The sequence below is a fragment of the Octopus sinensis genome, linkage group LG11 (assembly GCF_006345805.1).
Source record: "Octopus sinensis linkage group LG11, ASM634580v1, whole genome shotgun sequence".
Classification (NCBI taxonomy): Eukaryota; Metazoa; Mollusca; class Cephalopoda; order Octopoda; family Octopodidae; genus Octopus; species Octopus sinensis.
Genome location: NC_043007.1, coordinates 37,166,508 through 37,188,316, shown reverse-complemented (window position 1 = coordinate 37,188,316; position 21,809 = coordinate 37,166,508). Strand labels below are relative to the sequence as shown.

The window sequence follows — 21,809 nt, the reverse complement described above, 5'->3', positions numbered from 1 at the left end:
AATTTACCAGCCCTGGTCAAACCATGCAACCCATGCAAGCATGGACAATGGACGTTAAATGTAGATGATGATGATGACACAATCCCTTGAGATGGAGATAATATTAATAAATCAAGAATTTATGTTGTATAGTGTTTAACATACTTGTATTTTGTTTGTTACTCAAATATATGCTCACAGGCCACTGAGTTATTTCTCTTAGTTTGTTTTTGTTTAAATTATGCAGGTCAACCCCGGCAGATTTTTAACTTGGAATGTGAAGGGAAGTAACTAAATTAAATTGGAAATCTCCATCAATTCTGTTGTTCACTGAAACACATTCTTTTATTCTTTTACTTGCTTCACTCATTTGACTGTGGCCATGCTGGAGCACCACCTTGAAGAGTTTTAGTCGAACAAATTGCCCCCAGGACTTATCTTTTATCAAGCCTTGTTCTATCAGCGTCTTTTGCTGAACTGCTAAGTTACAGGAATGTAAACACACCAACACCAGTTGTCGAGTGGTGATGGGGAGGACACACACACACACACACACACACACATATACATACATAACATGAGATTCTTTCAGTTTCTGTCTACCAAATGCACTCACAAGGCTTTGGTCAGCCTGAGGCTATAGTAGAAGACACCTAAGGTGTCATGCAATGGGACTGAACCCAAAACCATGTGGTTGGGAAGCAAGCTTCTTACTGCACGGCCATACCTGCGCTTATGTTCATTAATTTAATCCCATGACCTTTTTAATTGTATCATTCTCTGCACAAGTTTTGTGCCTATGCTGGAAATATAGACACAGGGCCAGAAACTTTGGAGAATCAGCTGAATAAACTGACTCTAGGACTTGACTGTCACTTTATTTTGTTGAAACCCCAAAAGGGCAAAAATCAAAGCTGACTTTTAGCAGGAGCAAATACTGTAAAGCTTTTAATTATATATTTCTTTATTGCCCACAAGGGGCTAAACATAGAGGGGACAAACAAGGACAGACAAAGGAATTAAGTCAATTACATCGACCCCAATGTGAAACTGGTACTTATTTCTCGACCCCGAAAGAATGAAAGGGAAAGTCGACTTCAGCTGAATTTGAACTCAGAACGTAATGACAGGAGAAATATTGCTAACTATTTCGCCTGGCGTGCTAACGTTTCTGCCAGCTCGCCGCCCTTTATAATGGGTTTTAACATTGCCAGAAGGGTAAAAATATTAAAGACAAGTATAGTTGATTGGCATTAACACTATCATCATCATTTACCGTCTGTCTTCCATACTGGCATGGGTTGGACGGTTTGACAGGAGCTGGCCATGTAGAAAACTACAGCAGGCTACACTGTCTGTTTTGGCAGGGTTTTTTACAGTTGGATGCCCTTCCTAACATCAACCTCCAGGTAGTGTGGAATAAGTGCTTCAACATTTCCAGCATATAAGCAAACTGTATATTAATCTTTTATGTAAAATATTAACCCTTTAGTGTTCAGATGATTCAATCAAACATAATGCCTATTGATTCCCATTGATTTGAATTAATCATACATTATCTCATATCTTCAAGATCTTGATGGTGTAATTACTTAATGTAGAATAACATTGTAGGGTAGGAGTGAGAGCCTGGATCTGGTCAGTTTGAACATAAAACAGATTAGCTATTTTGGCTGGATATGGCTGGTTTAAATACTAATGGGTTAAAGAAAAAAGATGGAGAGGAGGGGGAGGAGGAGGAGGTGGATGAGGAAGAGGAGGAATAAAAACAAATTTTAATTTTTTACCAGCTTCTGATTCTGAGTTGACATTAAAGTTGCCAAGAGTGAGGCGAACACTTGGCATCTTCTGTTTCAATGAAGGCACAATTTTCTCTTCAAAATGCTCCATGGCCATGGAAGATATATCTCGCAGCTCCTGGAGGAACTCATGTGCGCGAGGAGGCTGGCATGTACACTGAAGTGTTTGAAGTATGTGGTAAAGCTCGTCCAACACCTGACACAAAGAGGAAAAATGTCATGTAAGGATAAAGAATATGACAGATATATGAGTGTGCATAAATTAAAAAAAAAAAATTAGAAAAAAATATATAGTTTTACTTGTTTCAGTCATTTGACTGCGGCCATGCTGGAGCACAGCCTTTAGTCGAGCAAATCGATCCTGGGACTTATTCTTTGTAAGCCCAGTACTTATTCTATCGGACCCTTTTGCCGAACCGCTAAGTGACAGGGACGTAAACGCACCAGCATCGGTTGTCAAGCAATGCTAGGAGGACAAACACAGATACACAAACATATACACATACATATATATACATATATACGACAGGCTTCTTACAGTTTCCGTCTACCAAATCCACTCACAAGGCATTGGTCGGCCCGAGGCTATAGCAGAAGACACTTGCCCAAGATGCCATGCAGTGGGACTGAACCCGGAACCATGTGGTTGGTAAGCAAGCTACTTACCACACAGCCACTTCTGCGCCTATATGAGCAAATGAAAAAAAACCTCTATGTAGTTTCTTGATTTGCATGAAATGCAGTAAAATTGTCCTTAACTCATACTATACAGTCATAAAAAAAATGAACGCATTCAGTAAGGCATTTCTAGACACAAGAAGAAGAAAATAAGACAACATGGATACAAGCCTGATAAAGTAATGGAATTAAAATATTTAGACCAACACAGATATACAAATATTTAACCCTTTCGTTACCAACCAGGCTGAAACCGGCTTTGGCTCTGAGTACAAATGTCTTGTTTTCATAAGTTTTGAACTGAAATCTTCCACCAAATGTTAGTCACAATTCATGTTCTTAACACTAGCTTAATGATAACGAAGTTCATCATCATCATCGTTTAACGTCCGTTTTCCATGCTAGCATGGGTTGGACGGTTCAACTGGGGTCTGGGAAGCCAGAAGGTTGCACCAGGCCCAGTCTGATCTGGCAGTGTTTCTACAGCTGGATGCCCTTCCTAACGCCAACCACTCTGTGAGTGTAATGGGTGCTTTTTACATGCCACCTGCACAGGTGCCAGACAAGGCTGGCAAACGGCCACGATTGGGTGGTGCTTTTTACGTGCCACCGGCACGGTGGCCAGTCAGAGCGGCGCTGGCAACGGCCACGCTCGGATGGTTCTCTCACGTGCCACCGGCACTGGTATCACAGCTACAATTTCCATTGATGTTGATCGATTTCGATTTTGATATATTTAAAGTAATTGAAAGAAACACAGAGCATCTCAAAATAAATACAGTAACAAAAGGGTTAAAAATCAATGAACTAGACAATGAACAACACATACAAATACAAGAAAATGCTAGGATGAAGCATTAAATGCAAAAATATATGTGCATAGATTTGTATATGTGCATATCAGTACATTTGTTTATGCATGTCCTTAGCTGTAACACTAGATGTGTGCGTATTTGCATAAGCTGAATAGAATTTATGGAGCAGATTCTCTATGGCCAGATGCTCTGTCACCAACCCTTACCTGTTTCCAAGCAAGGTAATATTTACCAGTAGCCAGGCATGTTTTCCTAGATTACATGAATGACATTCCTTTACAACAGTCATGTGACATCAAGACATGGAAACAGAAACACACACATTCACAATGGGGTTGCTTTCAGTTTTCGTCTAACAAATCAAATCATAAGGCTTTGTCAGTATGTGGATCAATATGCAAATTAATAATACCATAAGAATAATACACATAAAATGGTCCTTACAGCTGTTTCAGCCTATAGATAAAAGTATCTCATTCTGCCTATATTAGTCAAATGTATTGAGGTTGTCAGCATCGGTTGTCAAGCAATGCTAGGGGGACAAACACAGACACACAAACATACACGCACATGCACACACACATATATATATGCATATATACGACAGGCTCTTTCAGTTTCCGTCTACCAAATCCACTCACAAGTTTTTGGTTGGCCCGAGGCTATAGTAGAAGATACTTGCCCAAGGTGCCATGCAGTGGGACTGAACCCGGAACCATGCAGTTTGTAAGCAAGCTACTTACCACACAGCCACTCACACACGTGGATGTTCTGTCAGAACAAACTATACTGCAGTAGATACCATGAGAGAAACTCTCGTATAGGCTTTTGGTGCAAAATACAGCTTGTTTATATCACTAGTTTGGAGATAAATCCCCATCAACTCCAGCATTGAGACCACCAGATCACATGATTTCGACCTTCCTTGGTCTCATTAATGACTGCTAAGAGATAGCAACGATTCATCCCCCCCATCAGCGATATATAGAAAATCAGTGCCAGAACAGGCACTGGTGTTGCAATTAACCAGTGAGCTTGTTGAAAAAATATATATTAGTGACAGAGGCAGTATTAATACTTGAGTGTGGTAGATACTATGAAAGAAACTCTCATATAAGCTTTTAGTGCAAAGTTTGTTCCAACGAGTGTGACACCATCCGAGTGTGATCATTGCCAGAGCGGCTAACTGGCTCCCGTGCCGGTGGCACGTAAAAGGCACCATTCAAGTGTGATCGTTACCGGCGTCGCCTTACTGGCACCTGTGCCGGTGGCATGTGTAAAAAGATTCAAGTGAGGTCGTTGTCAGTACCGCTTGACTGGCCCCCGTGCCGGTGGCACATAAAAAGCACCCACTACACTCTCAGAGTGGTTGGCATTAGGAAGGGCATCCAGCTGTAGAAACTCTGCCAGATCAAGATTGGAGCCTAGTGCAGCCATCTGGTTCGCCAGCCCTCAGTCAAAATAGTCCAACTCATGGTAGCATGGAAAGCAGACATTAAACGATGACGATGATGAGAACATCCACATTTAAGTGGGGTTGAATATTTCCATCGTCATCATCGTTTAGCGTCCGCTTTCCATGCTGGCATGGGTTAGACGGTTCAACTCGGGTCTGGGAAACCAGAAGGCTGCACCAGGCTCAGTCTGATCTGGCAATGTTTCTACGGCTGGATGCCCTTCCTAACGCCAACCACTCCACGAGTGTAGTGGGTGCTTTTTACGTGCCACCGGCACAAGTGCCAGACGAGGCTGGCAAACAGCCACGATCGGATGGTGCTTTTTACGTGCCACCAGCAAGGAAGCCAGTCGGGGCAGCGCTGGCAACTGCCATGTTCGGATGGTTCTCTTAGTTCGGATGGTTATATAACTTTTGAGACCATATGGTTGTAAAGAATACTACTTAACTTCACAGCCATACTTGTACTGACACAACAAATACACAAAATACTAAAACAACACCAAAAAACAAAATACATCCTATAACAAAGCAAAACTGACGCACCATATGAATACAATCTTGCAACCCTTAAAAACAATGTTGCACACACATTTTAGGAACATAGAAGGTGCATCTAATGGTGCAGTATAACCTTGTACAAAATGGTTGAAAATACAATGATAAATGATATCAGACCTTTCCTGGTATAAAGCAACAAAGGCCCATGTCGATGTATCTCAGGTATGTCATTCCAAGCAAAGATAACCGTGTTTCGATAGCAGAGAGAATATCAACATGACGAGCTAATTGGTGGTTGCGCCGTTCTGACTCCCTTCTTGGTAGCTGGCCCTTGATCTGACGTTGTACAAATGCATGATATTTATGGACACGAGTGAAGCCTTGGTTCAGGATGGCCTGAGCTTCAACGTTAAATGAGTGGCATACCTGTATAAAATAATAGAGAAAAGTTTCACTGATTAAGGGGAAAAAAAGGTACACAAATAATAAGACTGAAAAAGATGGGAGCTGAAAAAAGAAAAAACCCAAATAATAAGCGAAGGAGTGGCTGTATGGTAAGTAGCTTGCTTACGAACCACATGGTTCCAGGTTCAGTTCCACTGCGTGACACCTTGGGCAAGTGTCTTCTACTATAGCCTCAGGCCCACCAAAGCCTTGTGAGTGGATCTGGTAGATGGAAACTGAAAGAAGCCCATCGTATATATGTATAAATATATATATATATATGTGTGTGTGTGTGTATGTGTATACGTTTTTGTGTCTGTGTTTGTCCCCCCAACATCGCTTGACAACCGATGCTGGTGTGATCTTTAAAACATTTGTTTTATGAATTTGTGAGAGTAAAGTGAGTAGTGCCTATGATATTTCAGATCTCTGGAACTGGTGATGGTGTCTGGAGCCATGCAGAAAGAAACCATGACTTGTGAGTTGATGCAGTAAGAAGCAGAATACTAAAATGTTGAATTATCTTGGTTAAATAGCTGTTAAAAATGGAAGTAGAGAAGTATTGGGAAAGTGACAGTACTGATCTTAAAGCCCTCTATGTTCTCAGTTCAAATCCCATTCATCATCATTGTTTAACGTCTGTTTTCCATGCTAGCATGGGTTGGACGGTTCGACCGGGGTCTGGGAAGCCAGGAGGCCGCACCAGGCTCCAGTCTGATCTGGCAGTGTTGTAACAGCTGGATGCCCTTCCTAATGCCAACTATTCCGTGAGTGTAGTGGGTGCTTTTTACATGCCACCGGCACAAGGCCCAGAGGAGACTAGCAAACGGTTGGTGCTCTTATGTGTCACCGACATGGATGCCAGTCAGGTGACGCTGGCATCTGCTACGTTTGGACAGTGCTTGTTACGTGTCACCGGCATGGGTATCTTAACTACAATTTCCATTTGATCATTAATTTGATGTTGGTGTTGACGTACTTGACTCAATAGGTCTCCTCGAGAACAGCGGGTCGCTCTACGATCCAAGGTTAGCCCAGCAGGCTGTCCTGCAAGCCATGAACTCACTTCATTTGTCAGGTCTTCATAGTCACAGCATATCTCAGAGGTTTTGGTCTTCGTCATTTCCTCCGTGAGGCCCAACGTACCACCGGCACGGGTATCACAACTACAATATCCATAAGATTTTTATTTTGAAGTTGATGAACTTGACACAATAGGTCTCCTCAAGCACAGCAGGCCGTCCTGCAAGCCATGAACTCACTTCATTTGTCGGGTCTTCATAGTCACAGCTTATCTCCAGAGGTCTCGGTCTTTCGGCAGAGCCTCTGTGAGGCTCAGCGTACAAAGGTCCTTTCATATTTATCCTTCTGTAGTGGTAGTTAGTAATAGTGCATTGCTGCATCCACCATTTGCTGACGATTCCCTATTCTTGGTGGATGACCCAAGTGATAACTCTTCAACCCATTTATGTAGTCATTGCTGGTGACAGTTTTATGAAGTTGGAATGCAAATCCTACCTCAACCTTTTTTAGTTGCCTTTTTCGACATGCAGAGCAAATAATTGGGTCTATTCTTTGACATGCCAATCGCCACACAGCAACTAGAGCAACATGAGATGAAGTGTTTTACTCAAGAATATGACATGCTGCCCAGTCCAGGAATCGAAACCACGATCTAGCGATCGAGGATGCAACACCCTAATCACTAGGACATGCAGCTACACTGGGTTTTCACTTCTGGAGTTGATTAAATATCGCTTCTATTGTAGAATAGTCAAGTAAGATAATTAAAGTAATGTGTACATAAAATAATAAATTCTAAATAATAATTAGTGACAGAAGCATTATCAATAAATTTAAAAACTCATTTAAATAAAAAAAAAAGGCACGTTTCTGCCTTACTGGGCATCATCAGAAGCAAGTACTACACCCTTCAAGGCAGTGCCCCAGCATGGCCTTAGTTCAATGACTGAAACTAGTACAAAACGCGTGTATGTGTACATACATAGGACAATTTAAAATTAATGGAATATTTGCAAATTCCCAACATTTGACAAACTACACAAACACAATGCAATATTTGGGAATAATAATAATAATAATAATTCTTTCTTCTTTAGCAGTGGTTCCCAACCATTTCCCTACTAAGAACCCCTTTTATTTAAATGAATTTTCCTATGGACCTCAGGATATTGAAAGGTCTGTCAACTTAACATGTTTACACACCCCAGTATTACTTTTGTGGACCTCCAGAGGTCCACAGACCACAAATTGGGAACCACTGTTCTATAGGCACAAGGCCTAAATATTTTTTGGGGGGAGGGAGGGGCGTAGTCAATTATATCAACCTCAGCACTCGACAAGTACCTATTTTATCAACCCAGAAAGTTTGAAAGGCAAAGCTGAGCTTGGCGGTGTTTGAACACAATGTAAAAAGCCGGAAGAAATGCTATAAAGCAGTTTGTCCGATGCGTCAACGATTTTGCCAGCTCGCCACCAACAATCTTTAAAATAATTTTCATTATTAGCCTTTTCAAGCAATTTTCATTACCTCACCCTGATTCATTACGGTTACCTGATATTACATGACTAACTCCAGCATATGATTCATTCTGGATGAGGGAGATTTGACTGCTACCTCCAGTAAGTCTAGAGGTTATGTAGAGGTTCTATCGTAGCTTCGTGGCTTTAGTATAGGAGTAGCTGTGCGGTAAGTAGCTTGCTTACCAGCCACATGGTTCCTGGTTCAGTCCCAATGCGTGGCACCTTGGGCAAGTGTCTTCTATTATAGCCTCAGGCCGACCAAAGCCTTGTAAGTGGATTTGATAGACGGAAACTGAAAGAAGCCTGTCGTATATATGTGTGTGTATATATATATATATAATATATATATATATATATATATGTGTGTGTGTGTGGTGTGTGTGTGTGTGTGTGTGTGTGTGTGTGTGTGTCTGTGTTTGTACCCCCAATATCGCTTGACAACCGATGCTGGTGTGTTTACGTCCCCGTAACTTAGCGTTTCGGCAAAAGAGACCGATACTAGGCTTACAAAGAATAAGCCCCGGGGTCGATTTGCTAGACTAAAGGCGGTGCTCCAGTATGGCCACAGTCAAATGACTGAAACAAGTAAAAGAGAGTATTAGTTTCAGATCAGCTCCATTCTGTTTGCCTTTGTAAGGTACGAGTTAAGGAAAATTTGGCAGCTATTTCTAGCAAGTAGAGCGACCACGTAGAGCAGTGGTTCCTAACCCGTGGTCTACAAAGGTAATACTGGGGGGGGGGGTCCGTGAACATGTTAATATGACCGACCTTTCAATGTCCTGGGGTCAGTGGGAAAACTCATTTAAATAAAAAAAGGTCCTTGGTAGTGAATAGGTTGGGAACCGCTGACGTAGAGACTACTTCTTCGGCTTGTTCATGTGAGTGTGTATGTAGAAATGCATATAAGGAAGTAAATGTATACAACACGATTAGCAACTATCGAAAACTTTATGCAAAGATGATAAAAAAAAAAAAAAAGAGACAAGCCCACCAACACCACATAACGATCTTGGAAACAATTATTGTAGTTTAACCCCAGGCCATCCTTAATCGAGCTGACAAACCTATGATCAGAGATATTCCAGTTTTGGTAAGCCCCCACCCTTCTCTTCAGGGCCTCTCAGAATACAGCATATAATGCCTGTTTTTGTTGCTGTGTTTAGCTCAGGGCATGGTTGAGTAGACCTATGTTCTAACTGTGATCAACCCGTCTTTTAGCATGTGCTAGAACCCAGGGTTCTTGTTTAAGAGCGAAGGGTGGATAACGTGGAAGATTAATCCAACTGGAGGGAAATTTGGCTGCTATTTCTAGAGCAGTTATGGGTAAACTTCGGCCCATGGGACTTTCTGAATAGCACGCCAATGAAAAATTACCTTAATCTTTTTAGTAGCGCGGCTCGCTTGATTGCTGATGAGTCATATCTCATGCAGCCTGCTTCTCAAAAAAGGTTGCTTCATGTCTGAAGTAGAGTGTAATTTAGCTGCTATCTTCAGCAGCTCGAGAGATAGAATAAGAAGCTCACCCGATTCTGTTCAAGTGATTTCTATAATAGCAAAATGAGGGCAGAAATTAAGGGATTACGCAAACACACAAAGGATTTTTTTTTTCATTTCCCCTAGTATTTCCGACACCATTTTCGATTGAACTAAGGCGGCGAGCTGGCAGAATCGCTAGCATGCCGGATAAAGTGCGTAGCGGTATTTCGTCCGTCTTTACGTTCTGAGTTCAAATTACGCCAAGATCAACTTTGCCTTTCATCGTTTCGGGGTCGATAAAAAAAAAAAAAAAGTACCACTCTAGCACTGGGATCGATGTAAGGAAGGGAAGTTCACATCGGATAATGTAGTAAAAGGACACGGCCGAAAATACAGGATGGTCATAGATGGTTTACCACCGATCATACGTATGCTCGACCAAACAGAGCTGACCTGGGCTAAGCAACAACAGAGTTTCTTCGTGATTTTCCTCGAAATTGCTGGCCTTGTGCTAAAATCTGAAAGCATTAGATTGAACTAAAAGGAGACGAGCGGGACGAAAGATTGGTGCATCAGATTAAATGCTCGGCAGCAATCCTGGTTCTCTACGCTGAGTTTAAACTCCACCGAGGTTGACTTTGCCTTTCAACCTTTCAGAGTCTATAAACAGTCGAGCACTGGCCTTGTGCCAAAATTAGAAAGAAATATAAGATTAAAAATAAATTTCTTACGAAATAAAAAGACACGAAGTTGTCAGGACCAAAAGGGAAATGGAAGTGGGTAAGGGGAATAAATAAAGTTCTGAAATACTTAACGGAAATTAATAATTAATGATATAATCAAAAGGACAACAATTAAGAATGAAATCTGATCGTAGCTTCGAGTATCCAACAGCCTTAACCGCTCGTATTTAATGACGCACTTTCGTTCGACTTACTAAAATAACAGCCAAATCTCCCTCGAATTACACGTTGCAGGGTTAAAAAAATAAGGACATGTTAAATAATGTAGTTCTTGGTTCTCGTGCACATAGGAAATGACGGAATGGTCACGACAGGAAAGTCTTTTATCGTCGGGCTGCTCGATCAGGGCTGACCGGGGGCTAAACAATAGTAGTAAAAACAATGACGCATTTCAAATATTGTAATTTTCACATTGGCACAATTTCTAGGAAGAAGCGTGTATTGTCGACTGGACTATCCCCACCTCGGGCAACCCCCTAAATCATAACCGATACCTTATTTAAACATATTCACCACCGATGATATGTGAAGTCATATCCGGCAGTTTGAACTACTAAGAACGTAACGAGCCAATGGAGTGTCCATGCGGTTGCATAACACGCTAGAAATAGCAGCCCATCCAAAAAGGAAGGGGAAGTTCACATCGGATAATGTAGTAAACGGACACGGCTAAAAATACGGGATGGTCATAGATGGTTTACCTCCGATCATACGTATGCTCGACTAAACAGAGCTGACCTGGGGGCTAAGCAACAACAACAGTTTCTTCGTGATTGTTAGAAATAACCCACCTTACCATCTTAAGAAAAGAGGGATACGTTGGATAATGTAATTCTGAATATATTGCTTGAAATTTGAAAATTAAGATAGGAAAGTCATGGCTGGAATGCTTTGATTAAAGTAATCCTGAGTCTAAACAAACAACAACAAAAGGCAGGAACAAATCGGATAGTGTAAGTCGCAAATATCCCAGGAAAGGAGATGGAACGGGATGAGATCACAGCTGTAATATCTTTTGATTATCGATCTGTTCGGTAAAAAGTCGACCTGGGTCTAAAGGACAACTACTAAGATAGAGAAACCAGCTATCCTGGTACACAACAAGGAGATCGCTGCGTTGTCATTCGATCTGCTAGAAATAGCAGTCGAATTCCTTTCGAATCACACACATACGCGCACCATGCTACACCTTACAAACACCCCAATAAAGACGGGGTGGTTACGACTGAAATGTTTTCGATCATAAGTCTGCTTGATCGAGGTTGACCTGGGGTTGAAAAACAACAAACCCATAATTCCATCGACTGATGATAAATAATCTAAAAACGTTAAAAAAAAAGCTGCTTCAGTGGTGGAAGAATTTGAAAGTAATAATTTAAATGGAGACGGGAGAGGTGGGAACAAGGCATTATTAATGTATCAAGAATTTCATTAAAAAAAAAATATAGACAAACAGATACATATTAAAGTCACTAACGAATTTATGCGTCCGAATTGTTTACAGAAAAAAAAAATGTCCAAGACATTTTTATGCAGACAATCAGGTTTAATAAAAATGGAATTATTATTTTAACTACTCTGACAAGCATAAAACCTTAAATCTTGGTGTTGATACTGTTTAGCCCCAGGTCAAAGGATTATTAGCCCGGATCAAAAGATTTCCCGGGAATGACAATATTGTTTATTTATTTATATTGCATTAAAATAATTTTTTTCTATGCAGATAAGTAATTAGATCTATGACTTATTTACTCAAATTTGTCTTCTTCACCTTCTTTTCACGCATACAGTAAAGCAATGAATGTATTAACCGAGGAAAATTTAGTTGCTATAACTAGCAGACCAAGCGACCACGTTGGTACATGTTTTTTATCCAGGCAGATTTAATAAAAGTGAAACTATTATTTAAACTGTTTTAAATATACATAGCACCTTAAATCTTAACAAAACAGTGACTGTGTATAGTGTGCAGCCCCTGCTGTTGTTTAACCCCAGGTCAGCCCTGATCGATCAGATAAATCTATGATCAAACCATTTTTTTTTTTTGCTGAGATATTTTTTTTTACAGACAAGTACAATACCTAAAATTACATGACCCAATTTGTCCTTCCTGTTCGCTGAGGAAAATTTAGTTGCTATTTCTAGCAGAACGAGCGACTACTTTAGTGGCACCCTTGTTTGCTATCATGTCTATAGGCCATGTTTGTTTAAGTGGAAGAGGCGGAGGAATAAATTGTGTATGATGCTTATGGCAAAATAAGGAGCAATTCCAACAAAGATTCTGGGACATAATCAAGTCGCTCAAATTTTTCGCCTGTCATTAGGTTTAGGTGCTGGTCGATATATTGATTGATTATACACAGCAGGTATTATTATTTTTTTTTTTAAGGACTGTGTTACTACAAGAGTTCAGCTGTTGTGAGGGTGAAGGTTAGAAAAACAAGTCAAAAGATTTAATTGACTATTGCACACTAACTACTTAATAGCTGAGATTGCATGTATGTCGCCTTGAGAGTGGCTATGACGGATATTAAGCAAGTTGTCTTGTAAAAAAGGAAATAATAGATAAATATATAAATGGATATATTAATGATCATTAAATTATTGGTGAATTGTTATTTTATTTCTTTATTGTTTTATGTTATTTATTTATTTATTTTTTGTGTGCCGATCAACCAACCTCATCGGATGTTCAAGGCTACAAATCAGTGTTAACAATCATGACAAGGACAAATGCTAGAAACTATACGAACCAGACGTATTTCGCTGACTTCCTGAAACTGTAAATAAGTCAGGATTTTGTTGAAAACTTCTTTAGGTAAGTTTCGGATATTCAGAGATTGTTTCCCGTCATCGTCAGCAGCCATTGTAGCTTTTAACTAAATATACACACATTGGAGAAGTTGATGAAAAAATTTAAAAGGAATGCATATAACTGGAACGAAACAGTTCTCAGCTTATGACACAAAACGAAACGAAACTTCTCCCAATAGAACTTCATTAATTTTTCCTTACAATGCTTAATTTTTATTTTTTTTTGTCAACGATTGTAATAATTGACTTTTAGGTATCACTTATAGGTTTGAAAAATATATGAATATTATTAATTAGTTGGTTTAAATAGGAGTATGATGTCATTCTTGAAGTAGGTCGGTTGATCAAATTGAAGTTCAGGGTTCACTCCCTTGCCTTACTGGGCAAGAATTCTTCCTGTTTCCTCTGTGCTGTTTCTGTTTGAGCGGACCTGTGGTCGTGGTTATTCCAGCCACAATCATCCCGTCGCTTTTCGCAATTAGTATGTCTTTTTAGATAGGATGGTGAAGTGTACTTTGGAAGAAGTTTGGCTTTTGTTCCTGCTGAGTGAACGCGACATGTGGAGGTTTCCTTATTAATAATGTTGATTTACCAATTCTTCTTTCCCTCCTGGCTTTTACGAAAATCCTAAATGGCTCACTACGTTGGGTACGATAGCCTGCACTTGACTATATTGATGATGATTGGTGCATTGTCTTCCGTAATCCTGATGTAGGCGATCCTTCGTTTTCTCCTGCGATTTATACGGTAGGCCTAGCGAGCATGGAGAGGATCACTTTGGTGGAAGTTGACGCATCACGCTGTCCTGTCTAATATGACCTGTTAGTTCACGTTTAGAGTTCGATCTTTTATAAGTATTCATTCCAGGCTTCCGACACAGGATCGTTATTGGGATCTCACGACACGCTAACACCATCTTTGTCACTAAAAGCAAAAATTAATTTATGATACTAAAATCGTTCAACGAGCCTATTTACTCTAATCTAATATCCATGGATTTCGATCAAGCCAAGATTGGGTCCATTCTTTGACACCCAACAGACACCTCCAAATACTTTTCTCTTTCTCTACCGAACTGCTACCACCCCTTCACCTATCGGGTTGTCCAACCCCTGCCTTAACCCAACTATCCATTATGCATCTACAAACTTCGCAACACCCATTCCTCTGACCCTATGGCCTTTCAATCAGTTGACTTAGCGGAACTCCACCAATTCTGCGCTATACTTTGCCGCATATGTACTTCACTAGCGAATCATCAGAGACAGCTATGCAGGTGACTAAAACCATCCTCTTAGGTACGTCTTTCTATCCGCCTGCCTACACAAACAAAAACTCAAATTTGCCGATTGTTCTGTAACAGTTCGAGCAAAGGACATGGTCTGTAACGCTTGGAGAACTTCTATGTCAACTCTCAATTGACCCTTGCCCTCCCCCGCGAGAAATTTGATGAAAACATTGTTAGTACACTTGAAATCAGAAAAGCAGTCAAACCGTACCTGACACGTAATTCATTCAAAACTGCCTACCCATAAGCTCTAATCATTTCCAGATTGCTCCAAGCCGGCGCGTTTTGGATGTCTCTCTGATGCACACTTAACGACCTGCTAGTTGTCGCCTTCAAATCTACTCATTCTTACACAATACCATTCCAAACCAAAGAACTCTAGTCCTAACCCTAACCCTAGACATTTCACAAACTTGCACTGACACCATGATCTCGAAATTAACTTCAAAAAGCAATAGTTTCTTCAGTAGAGAGGTAGTCACAACGAATATCAAGAAAACAATATTGGATCCCGCCCCTATGTACAAATAGCACCTAAGCAGAAATTTCTAAGTGTCTACTAATGCTAGCTACTCACCATCACTGAAGATCTCCCCTAGTGAATGCCTATCCTCAACAGAGCAAAATATTGCACCAGAAAGACTAGGATTTCTCTATGAAGCTAAAAAAAAAAAGAAAAGGAAGAAAAAGAAACGAAAAATAATAAAATAACAAACAAACTTTTTTCTCTAACAATTTACCCCCTACAAAGTTCAATCCAGATCCACGATGGAGTTGCTCTCACAACTAGGACGTTTTGGCGCTCCATATACCCATTTGCGTCAGTGCAGCCTGTCGTTGCATACTCCCTTATCGGTATTTGCTCTGATTATCCTGGGAAACATACCAAGCAGTGTCTCACTCAGTCCCTATCTTTACGAGATACTCCTCAGTCACCCTGACCATATGGAATGTGGTCAACTAACACGAACCGTCACCGCAGCCGGATCCTTGGAGAAGAGAACACGTTACGCAAGAGCCAATTCGGAAAATCCAGCAACATGACTAAACAGTCTGAACTTACGCTCCTGAATTATATAAGTAATATACGCTCCTGAATTATACAAATAACAGTATGCATCTCAGTTTCTGAATAAAGTCGTTGGTTGGAGACAATATCCGACCAGTGGTAACCTATTACCTTGCGAAATGTCCTTGTACAAAGGAGTTCAGGGCCCCGAACAGTGTCCAAATCATTTAACAAGATAGGGAGGATCAGAGACCTGAAGACCTGAACCTTTGTCCTACTGCTCAGATATCAGCAGCGCCAAACACCCTTGTCTAGTGAATCCGTAACTGCACCAGTACGTCCAGGTCTTTTAAGACTTTAGACACGCAGCTAATGCTGTTTGGGCTACCCTGCCGGGATGAGTGAAGCGGTCAACAACTTCAACATTCTCACCCGCAACAGAGGCAAACGAGATGGAGTCTCCCAGGAAACAAACGAAAGACTGGATTTTCGTATTGACCCAAAAACCTCTAAATCCAAGTGGTTCTGAAAGGAGAGCACATACTAAAACCGCATAAAAAAAGTGCACTCCTGTTTCTGACCCAGAGATGTGCTGTCCCTTCTCTCTGCCTACCACAATGGTCTTTGTTCCTGGAGCTAAATTGTCTTATACCACTCCAATAAAGGCACTTCCAGCACAATCATCTCTCATTTTCTTGTCACCAGTATTGGGTCCAGTTCCTCAGACCTCGTACTAACCACTTCGTTTAGCTCCCCCCCCCCAGATTGTCGGTCCTCTGCAATGATGTTCCTGTACATTTTCCCCTCAAACGTTTGGAAAGGGCATGACACATAAAAAAGGTGACTAGTATGAAATTGGCAGACTTCGTAGGACCTATGTAACAGTAGTTTCATTCCATTATCTTCAAAGTTCAAATTATAGATATCTATTTCATCCATTCTTTCTCAAAAGCCGATCGCACTTTGTACAAAAGACTGCCTAATGAGCGAAACAAAATTTGAAACAGTGCGGAAGTGGGATCGTAATACCGTTTAATTTCTAGGTCGAATATGTATAATTTTTTTTAGAGAACTAATACTCTTGGGAGAGATATGAAAATAACATTTTTACACGTTCTTTAAATATTGGAGGGAGTGGGCAATATTTCTGCTCTTGTGAAAGAAACCACTTTAAAGCAAAAGTAAAATTATATAGAAAATTATTTGGAAAATTTTCGGTGTAATTACATTTTCATAATCAAACTTATATAATCCTAGAAACATAATTAAAACGCATGACAAGCTTGTTACAAAACAAATTAATAAAATTTCCAGAACCGGAAGTTAGCTATGTGCGGGATTACAATATGAGTTCTTTTTCTGTGAAGTTTAATTTAAAGAAAAGAAAAAAAAGAATCAACACTTTATAATGTTTAGAGATAATAATGTTTAAATAAATATTTTTCGTCATTATTTTTTATTCTGTTATTATTAAAATACGATCAATATTGTTTCACTTTCCAGAAATAATAGTTTGATGCCTACAATAAGAATTGAATGGTAATTTATTTTATTTTACACCGGTTAGCATGACTAGTTAAAAATGACGGCCACTGGAATCACTGTTGATGGTTCCCGAGAAAAAGCTCTCACTGATTATAGAAAAAAGCTTACTGAGCATAAAGAAATAGAAGACAAACTCAAGCAATGTAAGTCTTTTACATAACGTCTCTCAAGTAATATTTAATGCATTGATTTCTTAACACCGTTTCATAAACAATGCATTATTTCATGTGTCTAACAAAAAACCTCAGATGTTTCTTTTTTTTATTTTTAAATATTTATGTTACAATTTGTTTCGTCCCTATTATATTTAATTACATATTGATTAATTGTTGAACTCGACAGTAAAATAGTCAAACATTCTGCAAATTGGATATAACTGTAGATAGTATTTCGTTATTAAAGCAAAAATTTACACCTGTTAAATATTACAAATGAGGCAACGAGGGATCCCATATGCTGCCTGCTAAAAATATCCGTTTAATCTTCCTCAAACTACAATCTTTTATATTTGAGAAAAAAAAAACCTATTTAGATCTGGATATATTCCTTTAAAATAGAATGGGATGGTCATGGCTGGAACGCCTTTAATCAAAGATTTACTCGATCCCAAGGAGCTAAACAACGTTAATTGTGAATTTCATCTCAAGATAAGATAAATCTCTAAGACAGGGATTAATCAGAAAAGAGGGAGGCTCTGGTGTGTGTGTGTGTTTGGTAACAAAACGGGAAAAATAGAACTTATACCATGATTATATATAATTTTTGATCGACAGAAGTTACAAAGTGACTTAAGGACCGAGAGTTACGTGCGTAGAACTTATCAAACTTCATAATTTAATGCCTATGTTCTATGCTGGTATGGGTTGGATGGTTTGATAGGATCTGTTGTGTTCACTGACTGCATCGTGCGCCAATTTCTGCTTTGTTTTCTACAGCTGGTTGCTCTTCATTACAGCAAACACTTTATAGTGTGTACTGGATGTTTTTGTTTCATACCATTGGCACTAGTGAAGTCACTATGAAGTTTGCATAACTATGAAACCCAAGTGGATGTTGGTTTTATACTAAGGGATGAGGGGTTACAAAGTGACTTAAGGACTGAGAGTTACGTGCGTGGAATGAGAGAAGGGTGGGGACAGAGCAGGTTCTTGTAGAGGAGTTAGACATATCTACTCACATTTAGAAGAGAAGACGAGAATAATCAATAGATTCTGAAAAAATGATAGTGGTGAAGAGGTATCTAGGTGTCTCATCAAGGTACAAGATAAGTAAAAGTGATTGGGGCAGAGGAACTAGGAAAGTATGGGAAATTTGCAAGAGATGGGAGGTAGGTAACAACTATAAAGATTAGATAGGGTTGAAGGGTGAATGTAGGGAATGGTGGACAAGGGATGGAGGATGACAATTCATGTATAAATTGGGAAAGATAGAGGGATGCAGAGGAGCAGGATAGTAATTATGATACAGTTGACAGGTTGAACAAGCAAGAGATGACGTGGTCAGAGAAAGGCTGGCATAGTGCATAAAGAGATAATTTGGTGGTTTATGGGAGTGGGATGATCAATGAAACATGGGGTGAGAGACCAGTCTTCATGTATGAAGAATAGCTAACAAGTAAAATTGATTCTGGATAACAAGAAAAAAAAAAGTGATATTAAAGGAGAGCTGTAGTGAGAGAGATTATGAGTATGATAGAAGGTTGAGCAAGGCACACACACACAATGCTTCCAGAAGTTAGTTTCCCTGCAGTAGGCAGGTCTTCTTGAGAATTGTGTATTGTCACACATTTTGGTTCTTTGTCATCTCTTCTGTGAGGCTCAGGGTTCTGAGGTCAGCCTTCATCACTTTGCCCCACATTTTCTTGGTTCTCCCTCTTCCACGCATCTTTATACAGCTGTTTTCATCAATATGCATCACATGTTTCATACTAATGTAGTCTTCTTTCTTGCACATCTGATTCCTCTCATGCTCAGTTTTTCTCTCAGCACATTTATACTATGTTGTTCATGCTCACTTTACACATACACACACATGTGACTGTGTAGTAAGAACTTTGTTTCTGAACCATGTGGTTTTGGTCTGAAATTGCAGCTGACTAAAACCTTGTGAGTGGATTTGGTTGATGGAAACTGGAAGAAGCCTGTTGTGTGTGTGTGTGTGCTGTTGTACCCTTGCATGATTGTTGAGAGTGTCACTATCATGCAAGCAGCATTTTTTGTTTCCAGTCTTCCATGAAAGCATGCCTAGTCAAGTGAAAAAATTAATTACTTCATTTGGGAATAGATAGGGGTCGAAGACAGGAAAGTCGTAGAAAATCCACCTCAATAAAATTCTATCTGACCCATGCAAGCATGAAAAAGTAGATTTGAAAATGATGATTTTATATATATATATATATATATATATATATATTATATTTTGCTTCCTAACCACTGTGTGGTGCCTCGGGCAAGTGACTTCTACTAGCCTCGAGTTGACCAAAGTTTTTTGAGTGGATCTGGTAGATAGAAACTCTGTGTGTATATATATTTAGTAGGCATCAATCAGTCTTGAGAGTCCACAGATCTGCGCCCTGAAGAAATCTTGTCAACTGCTAATGGTGGTGCAGTGTATGCTATGGCTGTAGAGGCCCACATGGAAGTGGCAATCATGCATACAGCAACTGCATTTGGAAGCGCTACTGGTTTTTCCTTCCATCGAGTGTGCATTTATATATATACATGTGTGTGTTTGTCCCAATAAGTTAGTGTTTTGGCAAAAAAGACTGATAGAATAAGTATCATGTTTGAAAAAATAATGAGTATTGGGGTTGAGACATTCAGCTAAAAAATAAAAATGTTTACTGTGTGGTGCCCCAGCATGACCGCAGTCTCATGACTGAAACAAGTAAAAGACAATTGACATATAATGTGTTAGTGTGTTCTTTTTGTTTTTATTTGGTGTGGAAAAAATGCTTTTGATTATGGTATTCATAAACCCTCTGAGACAGGTGAGGTTAATGCAGTTAATGTTTGCAAGGAGACGTTTTGAGATGGTAAGAACTACTGTGATTAAGCAAAAGTTTTAACTACAAAGTTATGCTTGTATATACACTTACCTCTCTCTATCATTGTTATTGTTACTTAACCCTTTAACACTTAAACCGGCCATGTCTGGCTCAAATACTCTACCTATTTTATGCTCAAACCAGCCAGATCTCATCTCTCACACCTACCCTATGATATCATTCTTAAAATATACAATTATATCATAAAAATCTCAAAGCTACAAGGTAACACATAATTAATTCAAAACACACACACACACACATATACAATGGGTGTCTTTCAGTTTCCCTCTACCAAATCCACTCAGAAGGCTTTGGTCGGCCCCATGCTATAGTAGAAGATACTTGCCCTAGGTATCATGTGGTTGGGAAGCAAGCTTCTTACAACACCTATTTATACACACTTACACACATATATATTTGGTAAATAGCACAAATGGAATGAGAGGAATATGAGATGGACAGTTGGGCAACATGAGAGGTCATGGCTGGCAGACAAAAATTTAAAAGGTGATGAACAAAATGTTAGCATACACACACACACAAAATATGAAATGGAATGTTGTACAGTGAATGGCACACCAAAAGAAATAAAAAGAAGGGTGAGAAGTAGATTGATGTTTTGCATGCATATCAGAATAGAGTTAGAAGGCAAAATAAAAAAAAAACAATACCTGCTTATTGCATATGTATATCTTTTGACTACATGATATATTTATAAAGTAATGGAATTATTTTCTCTGTTTTCTCTCTGTAGCTCGTGAAGAATTGAAAGAACTTACAAAACAATATGATAAATCCGAGAATGATTTAAAAGCTCTTCAGAGTGTTGGACAGGTAAGAAATTGTGTTATTAAAAATACACCAACTCATTTTTTTGATTAGGTGTGAACTCTTATTATAGGAAGTTGTGTGCACAGTTACAAAGGTTTTATTTTTACTTTTGCATAAAATCAGCTCTGATCAAAAGTCTCTCAACCATGGTTTTCCTATTAATTTTTCATGTTTGCCAGGGCCATGGACTGGCTCCAGTGGCACGTAAAAAGCAGCATTCGAGCATGGTCGTTGCCAGCGTCGCCTTACCAGCACATGTGCCGGTAGATGTGAAAAACAACATTCGAGAGTGGTTGTTGCCAGTGGCGCCGGACTGGCTACCATGCAGGTGGCATGTAAGAAGCACCTTTTGAGCATGGTCGTTGCCAGAACTGCTGACTGGCCCTCGTACCAGTGGCATGTAAAAGCACCCACTACTCTCTCGGAGTGATTGGCTTTAGGAAGGGCATCCAGATGTAGAAACTTTGCTAGATCAGATTGAGCCTAGTGCAGCCTCTGGTTCACCAGTCCTCCGTCAAACCCATGCCAGCACGGAAAGCGGACATTAAGCAACGATGATGATGATCTCCTTGCTCCTTTTAGATGGCAGAGTGTGTTTGAAAGGAGGTTTGGCTATCACTTCTAGCAGATTGAGTGTCTATTTCTTGGTTTTCAAAATAGGTACTCCATATCTCTGCATGTCATAATAGTGACTAATGAGACTGGTGTTGAGTAGGGAATCCTGCTTTTAAACATTACGTCAGAAGTTGTGTATCCCAGTGTTTAGAATAGGATTGATCATATGATTACTTATATATGAGGCATAGGTGGAGCTTTGTGGTAAGGAATTTGCTTCTCA

General features: G+C 39.7%; 2 protein-coding genes across 3 annotated transcripts in view; one reads left to right on the top strand and one right to left on the bottom strand.

The window, feature by feature from the left end:
• Positions 1-13,344, bottom strand: part of LOC115217039 (F-box only protein 28) — a 15,569-nt gene extending 2,225 nt beyond the window's left edge. The window contains exons 1-3 of the mRNA XM_029786597.2: positions 13,189-13,344; positions 5,406-5,654; positions 1,767-1,974 (exon numbers count right to left, since the gene is read on the bottom strand). Coding sequence (XP_029642457.1) covers positions 1,767-1,974; positions 5,406-5,654; positions 13,189-13,302 — 571 coding nt within the window. The 5' untranslated portion in view covers positions 13,303-13,344. The remainder of the gene's footprint in view (positions 1-1,766; positions 1,975-5,405; positions 5,655-13,188) is intronic.
• The window catches only part of LOC115217040 (26S proteasome regulatory subunit 10B), a 28,274-nt gene continuing 19,602 nt past the window's right edge, over positions 13,138-21,809 (top strand). The window contains exons 1-3 of one of the 2 annotated variants that reach the window (XM_036507352.1): positions 13,138-13,253; positions 17,114-17,234; positions 20,895-20,974. In XM_036507352.1, the coding sequence (XP_036363245.1) occupies positions 17,129-17,234; positions 20,895-20,974 (186 nt within the window). In that variant the 5' untranslated portion in view covers positions 13,138-13,253; positions 17,114-17,128. The remainder of the gene's footprint in view (positions 13,254-17,113; positions 17,235-20,894; positions 20,975-21,809) is intronic. The other variant, XM_029786598.2, reaches the window with a different exon arrangement.